The 8261-nt window shown below is 32.5% G+C and overlaps 1 protein-coding gene across 1 annotated transcript; it reads left to right on the top strand.

The window, feature by feature from the left end:
- Window positions 1-2413: 2413 nt before the first annotated feature.
- LOC111059540 (cell death specification protein 2-like) lies at window positions 2414-7387 on the top strand. Its single transcript, XM_022347180.2, has 2 exons — window positions 2414-3142; window positions 7130-7387. Exons 1-2 carry the CDS (start codon window positions 3053-3055, stop codon window positions 7289-7291), a joined length of 252 nt encoding a protein of 83 aa, XP_022202872.2. The 5' UTR covers window positions 2414-3052; the 3' UTR covers window positions 7292-7387.
- The last annotated feature ends 874 nt before the right edge of the window (window positions 7388-8261 follow it).

Below are 8261 nucleotides of genomic sequence, written 5' to 3'. Positions count from 1 at the left end.
AGGAAAATTCAAAACAAAAATGCTCTAGCTAAAAAATGTTTCAAGGATCCCAGAAATGAAAATTTAAAATTAGAATACAATACTTTGCGTAACATCTTAAAGAAAGAGATCATTGAAACGAAAGAGAAATTTTGTCTCGATACCTATCACAAACTGAAAAACAATACGAAGGAGAGCTGGCGTATCGTCGACTCTCTTATCGGTATGAGGAAGAAGACCACCGATATTAATTAAGCAAATAACAAATGCTAGAGGTGAAACTATTACAGATAAAGCAGAGATAGCTAATGAATTCAATAACTTTTTCACAAATTTAGTCTCAGATCATAATTCTACTACATCCGAAGCAGATTACATCATATGTAACAATACATTCACTGAAAATCGACCCAGATCTTCCCTATTCTTTACGCCGACATCTCCATCTGAGATACAGAAAATAATTAATGGATTTAAAAGTAGAAAATCGCCGGGTAAAGATGGGATTACAACATCAATAATTAAAGCTGCAAAAGAACCTCTCTCAAAAATTCTAATTTATATATACAATTTGAGTTTTTTAACAGGGACATATCCGTGTCAGCTCAAAGAGAGTGTTGTAATAACCATATTTAAAGGAGGAGACACAAAATTAATGAATAATTACAGACCCATAGCTTTATGATCTGTCTTCTCAAAAATTTTAGAAAAAATAGTCAAGAACAGATTACAGAATTATCTTAAATCTATTAAATTTTATAGCAACAACCAATTTGGGTTCAGGGCTGGGTTTAAAACGGAAGATGCTATGAAAAGGGTGATTTCTAAATTTTTTATTGGTGTGAACGAGAGTAAAAAGTCGCAGGTTTATTCCTGGACATCAGGAAAGCTTTCGACTGTGTCAATCACGGAAAGTTACTGAGAAAAACAGTATGATGCTGGCGTAAGGGGTGTATGTAATAGCTGGTTTGAGAGCTTTCTATCGGGACGTTCTCAGCGATTTAATGTGGGGGGTTCCTTGAGTAATTCAGCTATCATAAAAAATGGCGTGCCTCAAGGGTCAGCTCTATCAAGTGAACTTTTTCTTGTTTATATCAATGACCTCTGCAATGGTAACTTCAAAGGCACTCTCACTTCTTATGCCGATGATACTGCTCTATGCTACACCACAGATTCAGAACCACAACTACAAACAATATACTTGAAGACCTAAAACTAATCAATATTTGGCTCCGTTACAACTATTTACAACTAAATATCGATAAATCAAAAATACTCAGGATTGATCTGCGGCCGCAACCAATTCCTCTATGTCTACCATTCCATAGCCCAGATTGTGATAATAGGGATAACTGTGACTGCGGACTAATCACTGAAGCAAAATCCCTTAAATACTTAGGATTAACATTGGACTCGCAATTGAACTGGAACGAACATATACAGAATCTAAAAAAACAATTAGTCATAGCATGCAGGAAATTTTACTTTTTGAGAAATCTTTGTCCTGACCATGTTTTAACTACTTGTTTCGATCATAACTTAGGTCATTTTCAAGTTGAAATGTTGAAATATTTCCAAGTTGAAATGACCTAAGTTAGGGTCGAAACTAGACGTAGTTGAAATATTTTAATGTTTTCAATAATAAAGGGTACCTACTACAAGGTTTTTAAATTTATTTTGTACAGAAGTAGCCCATGTAAGTGAAGCTTTTTTATCCATAGTAAGATTCTTGTTATAAAGTCAGCTGAAATTATGAGAAGACAGAGTTGCCAATTTTCTTTTACCACCGCCTTCTATAGTAGATAGCTGTGATTCGATTTATCCCGGAAAATCTTATATGATATAAGGTAATTGATTTGATTTGAAACTTCTTTATTGTCAATACAATTTTACAAAACATAAATGTATAAATATCCTTCAAAACAATAAAGCCCAAAGGTAAAAACCTGTTTGGGAAACATATTTTTTAAATATATACACACAACTCTCGAGAATAACATAAAAACTAATAACAATTTGAATTTCAGCGAAACCTCTAAACTATTGTACAATATTTAGAATAAGCTTCCTTATCTTTATATAATAACAAGGTTACAATTCAATTATACTACAATATTAAAATATTTGTTAATGTCGTCAACCATTAAAAGATGCTTACAGGTTTTTTTCAAAAAAATATTCTTCACCTGACAATCTTTGATATCAATCGGTAGGTGATTGAAGAATGTTGGTGCTAAAAAAAGATAGAATTTTCTGAATATTGTTAGATTAGGCTTAGGTACAACGACATTTGATTTGTTTCGAGAAACTCTTTGAAAATCACAAATTCTTCTCTCTCCACTCCTATCAAAGAATATTTTCAATATTTGTTGGCTCTTGTTAATAATATTCTTTCCTATCTCAAATACTGTATATTTTATTATTCGCCAAGAAAGTATGTCTTCTCAGGATTAAATGCTAAATTTTTATAACTCAGGTAAAATATTTTGGTATTCCATTATGTTTTTACACAGTCAACAAACAACTTGACAACAGTGTGGAGGTAGTAAAGGATAGAGCTATCTGATTTGTCAAATGACAGAGCCAAGTGTAGCGAAATAACGTTAATCAGGTGCTAACTTCAAAAGAACTAAAGAGTCTCACTATAAAATGACCTACTTTATATTTTATTTTTGTTCCTGATTGTAAATATAGGCTACAGTACTGCCAGAATCGATAAAAATATCAACTATCAAGACTGAGATCATATTATTTATTTATCCATTTGAAATACAATTAAATGTATTTCACCAATTCATCATATGAATGAATATGGTAACCAATAATTTAGTTCACCAATGAATATGGTAAGTAGGTAGCTGGTAACTCTACAATTCAGGTTAATATTCCTGTATTCTATTTCATATAATCATCATATTCTATTTCATAAAATGTATCTTACATTTTTCTGAATCCTGTTATATTCATCTGAAATGATTATCTGTATTCATATAATATTTTCAACAATTTGTTTATAATTCTAGGGTCAAATATAAGAAGGCCCCGAGGTGAAAAGAAACCAATCCCTGAAGAAATGAAAGATGAAAGGTACTTTGAAAGGCGTAAACGTAACAACTTGGCTGCGAAGAAATCGAGGGATGCCAGAAAAATCAGAGAAGACCAGGTGGGGTTTGGAGATAAATAAAATTTATTAAAGAAAAATAACCTAATTATTGAATAGAAAAGAAACTTCATGAAGAATAACTACACATCTCCTTACATACCAAATAGATACCATCAAATAGATGCCATCAAATAGATACCGTACCCAATAACTATTAGAAATATAATTTGAAAGAGTTTCTTGTAAAAATAAAAACAGATGGAAATTACTGAGATATTGCATATTTATTCAAATTCTAATGAATTACTAATTATTATCAAACGAAAATCCAAATTAAATGCTGTAAATCAAACCCGAAGACTTCTGCCTCTGCAAAATATTGTCAACAGATTTACTCTGTTATCTAAAACTATTATTTTATTTTGTCCCGGGCTGACATAGTATATTTCGCACCTAGGGCCGAAAATGAGACTTTTCCGGCTCGAAATCGGTTTTCAAGTCCGAGGCCGTAGGCCGAGGAAAAAACATTTTTGCCCATGGTGAGAACGTTATTTTTCGCCACACAGAAAAATAAACAATATAAATATGAGAATAATTGTTTATTAGGCACTTCCGAAAGCAAAACAGAAAGGTCATAGCTCTAGCAAATATGAGGTAATCTGAATATCAGGGAATTGTCCAAGTATTTTTATTTGTTATTCTGATTTGTCTAAATAACCTAAAAGATTATGTTCAATTATGTAAGAGGTTGAGGGGGGTTGAGAGGTTTTTATTCTTCCAAATGACAATAAGATGATATTATTTTAAATGTTTTGATTCTTGAATAATAAACACAAATAATGAGAAGTTTTTTGATCAGCTGTTTTAGCACACTTGAAATTTGGTCAATCTGAATGTCAACGTCAACAATGTTTGTTGTTGTTGACTTCGGAAGTTTAGGTTAGAAGTTTCTATCCTACTATGAAAATCGAATTTGAATAATTTATAATATATATCTTATCTGTATTTTATTCATCCAAATAAAATGATAGTATCTTATTGCAGAATACTTATTCAATTCTAGAAGCATAAACTGATTCCGTTTCATAAACCATTTTGTAAACACGTTCACAGAATCAAATCAGAATCAGCTGACTTCAAGGTTATTTTACAGCCCTAGGGCCGTAAAACTTTTACCGGCCTGATCAGAAAAATAGTATATTTCGCACCTAGGGCCGAAAATGAGACTTTTCTGGCTCGAAATCGGTTTTCAAGTCCGAGGCTGTAGGCCGAGGACTAGAAAAGATTGAGAGCCAGAAACACATTTTTGCCCAAGGTGAGAACGTTATTTTTCGCCACACAGAAAAATAAACAATATGAATATGAGAATAATTTATTGTTTATTAGGCACTTCCGAAAGCGAAGGAAGGTCATAGCTCTAGCAAATCTGAGGTAATCTGAATATCAGGAAATTGTCCAAGTATTTTTATTTTTTATTCTGATTTGTCTAAGTAACCTAAAAGATTATGTTCAATTATGTAAGAGGTTGAGTTTATACTTTTTATTCTTCCAATTGACAATAAGATGATTTTATTATAAATGTTTTGATTCTTGAATAATAAACACAAATGATGAAAAATTTTTTGATCAGCTGTTTTAGCACTGAAATTAGGCCAATCTGAATGTCAACAATGCTTGTTGTCGTTGACTTCGGAAGTTTAGGTTAGAAGTTCTATCCTACTCTGAAAATCGAATTTGAATAATTTATAATACCGTATATAAATCTATTCATCCAAATAAAATGATATTATCTTATTGCAGAATACTTATTCAACTTTAGAAGCATAAACTGATCCCGTTTCATAAACCATTTTGTAAACTCGTTCACATCAAATCAGAATCAGCTGACTTCAAGGTTATTTTACAGCCCTAGGGCCGTAAAACTTTTACCGGCCTGGTCAGAAAACAGTCATTTTCGGCCTCCATATGACGCACGAAAACCAGCTCATTACATCCGAGTGGGGCGAAAAATCATTTTCGGCCTCCATATGACGCACGAGAACCAGCTCATTACATCCAAGTGGGGCGAAAAATAATTTTTGAATAGTAGCACTCATCAAATTTCCATCTATAGCTGTCTACCCTGTTGTCAATATTGTCAGTAGCAGAAGTCTTCGGGGTGATTTACAGCATTTAATTGGGATTTACGTTTGATAAGAAATACAAGCGTGAGGACTAACGTCAATGAATAATAAGATCCATCATGCTAATCTGTCAACTTTCTTCTTTCTGTCATTTTCTTCATTGATCTACATTTATAAATGGAATATATTATATTCATTACTATAATGTACTATATTAATACACTATTTATGCAGTACATTAATGTGTTATGTGTAAATTTCCACTATATTTAGATAGGTACATAATTACTCACCTGGGGTGTTTGTGGTCACCCCTGCCAAGTTTGACATAGCTGTTTTATAATCAAACAAATCAACAAAAAACTATAAAACCCGGTTAGTCCTACTATTCAATCTAGTTTAAAGGTACTAAGGCAAAGAGCCATAGTGAGGTTCACGTTATAATGGCAGTGGAGAAAGATAGAAGAACAACGTTGCCGATCCTCTGTCTTGATGTTATTTTTGCAGCAACCTTGGTTACGTTCAGGTCCGGGCTTGTTGCTGTGTTGAATGAGACTACTTAGATAAACTACCTTGAAAAAGATATTACAAGGTTTAAAAACAAACTGAAAAAGTATATCGTGGAATTAGAATTATACAGTTATGAAGAATTTTATAGTGCCAACTCATTATGTATTTAGACTACCTATTGTTGATGTATTTTGCTTTTTACTTGTATTTATTTTAACGCATTCATGTACATTTTGATGTATGTTTTGAATAAAGAGATTGATTGATTGATATGTTTTCGACATAATCATTTTGTAGATGTTGTGAATACCGTACTTTTCTATTGGAAAGTTGCAAATCGTTGTACAGTAACAATATTATTTTGCTCGTTTTGCTGGAGTATTGGAGCATTTGATTGACACCTACTGATACCTGTAAATCATAATACCTAATGGCATCTTATTTTCGTTGATTGTATGTATTATTATGTATCTTACATTTTTTATTAATTTTTTTAGAATCATATAGAATTATTATCTATGTATTATTATATCTCTTATTATAATGAGAATGTAATAAAATCATGTTGTGTAGCCGCCTTATCATTATTTAAGATGATTTGTAAAACTGGAATTATTATTGTAACCATGTTGCCATAGGCGACAAGCCTAGTAACAATTGTAAAATGAAATCTATCTATCTTCTTGTCAATGCCTTCTATAGATGGTAGCTAATACAAGTTTATTGATGGAATATCAACTGTTCATTCTAGTTTAAAATAATTAGTTATATTTTATTAAACAAGAAATTATATTTTCCAATGATTTCATAATCAAGATTGAATATTTTGTTAATTAATTATTAATTCTCCATTTCTGAAAGACGATCTAGCATCAGAGCAAAGTTAGAAAGAGACGGCGCAATCCACTTTGTTGAATGATAGACAAAGATAGCAATACCATTGCCAATCAAACACTGCCATTATAAGGTGGACCTTACTGTAGTTTTAAGGTACTGAGACAAAGAGCTCGCTAGCGAACCACCACATTGGAAAAATGAAATTCAAAACACTGGCGTGTCTTGTACACCCCATGAGAGTACAGAAGGGTTAAACATAAAGTTGTCACTGTCACGGTTTGATTTTCAAATGTGCGAGAGATTTTTTAAATAATGCTGGACTCAAAAGATCGATAGATTTTATTTTTTATAAACATGCTGTGATCTGTTATGTAGGCTACTGATGATTAAATCATTTTTCTGAAAGTTGACCACGAATACTGGTTAATGTGGTCAACTTAGTTCCCATTTTTTAAATTGTAATTTTTTATGCTTTTGTAAAAAGGAATAAATTTCATTTTATTGAAATTGTCAGAATCAATGGTACATAATTATACTCCATTGAAGAATGTATTGTAATAAATTACTACATTTTCAGATAGCTCTGAGAGCAACCATCCTGGAACAAGAAAACGCTGTGCTACGAGCTCAGGTCTTCACGTTGAAAGAAGAGGCACAATCATTAAGGCAACTTCTCCTTCTTCACAGGAAATCCTCCAGTCAGCCCTACTCCTGTCTCACAGCTTCAACTAATAGTTAATTTCTAGATAGTTATTTCATGGAGAAAATATAGCATAAGAAGATATTCCATGGTATGGGGCGTTTATGCTCCAAATTTGAAGCCGATTTCTAGTTAAATCAAGCCGATTACTGTCGACTAATATCTATTATTATAAAAAATACTACTCCTCATAGACTACTGTGTATTGTTATAAAAAATACTACTACTAATACATTACTGTCTATAATAATAATAATAATAATATTTTTTACTTGTACAAGCCATCCCCAGTCTTGGAGAATGATACACATAAGTTATACTGGGATCGGTCGGTGCTGACAGACAGAACAGTTGCTCATAATAGGCCAGATATCATCCTCGTGGATAAGGTAGCCAAGGAAACAACACTAATAGATGTTGGCATACCATGCTGCCACAACTTGGACCAGTATTATAATGAAAAGGTCTCCCTTGGTTGCTGAGATCAAGGATGTCTGGATGCAAGAAAAGGTCACAATTGTTCCTGTCATTATCTTCACGGTTGGAGTTATAACTAGAAAAGTGTCAGCAAATCTTTGTCAGATGGGAAAAATCGAAAAGTGCAAAATATGTCATGGAAAAAGCAGTTGTTCTCAGCACATCATCCATTGTGAGATCATTTTTGAACATTTAAGTTTAGTAATGCACCAAAGTCTTGCCAAAGGCCGACTTTAACTGCAATAAACACTCACTTGTCATGTGAGTGTCAATTTTCATAGAATTGTCATTTTTCATAAAATCAATAATAATAATTGAGCGAGCGAAGTGAGGTCTAAGATTCAAGTCGACGGTTTGGCATTTCTCTTAATGTTTAAATGTTTATATGTTGCGCATTTACAGCGAAACGCGGTAATAGATTTTCATGGAATTTGACAGGTATGCTCCTTTTTAAATTGCGCGTCGACGTATATACAAGGTTATTGGAAATTTTTCATTTCAAGGAAAATATAAAAGGAAAAAGGAGCCTTCT

Source organism: Nilaparvata lugens, chromosome 4 (genome assembly GCF_014356525.2).
Source record: "Nilaparvata lugens isolate BPH chromosome 4, ASM1435652v1, whole genome shotgun sequence".
Classification (NCBI taxonomy): Eukaryota; Metazoa; Arthropoda; class Insecta; order Hemiptera; family Delphacidae; genus Nilaparvata; species Nilaparvata lugens.
The sequence above is the reverse complement of the archived record's forward strand: the minus strand, read 5'-3'. Positions and strand labels throughout refer to the sequence as shown.

What these genes read in the sequence shown, in the direction of transcription:
- LOC111059540 (XM_022347180.2), top strand. Translation starts at nt 3,053, where the DNA reads ATGAAAGATGAAAGGTACTTTGAAAGGCGTAAACGTAACAACTTGGCT. An exon ending in GAAAAATCAGAGAAGACCAG is followed by an intron (nt 3,143 to 7,129) that starts GTGGGGTTTGGA and finishes CTACATTTTCAG; the next exon opens with ATAGCTCTGAGAGCAACCAT.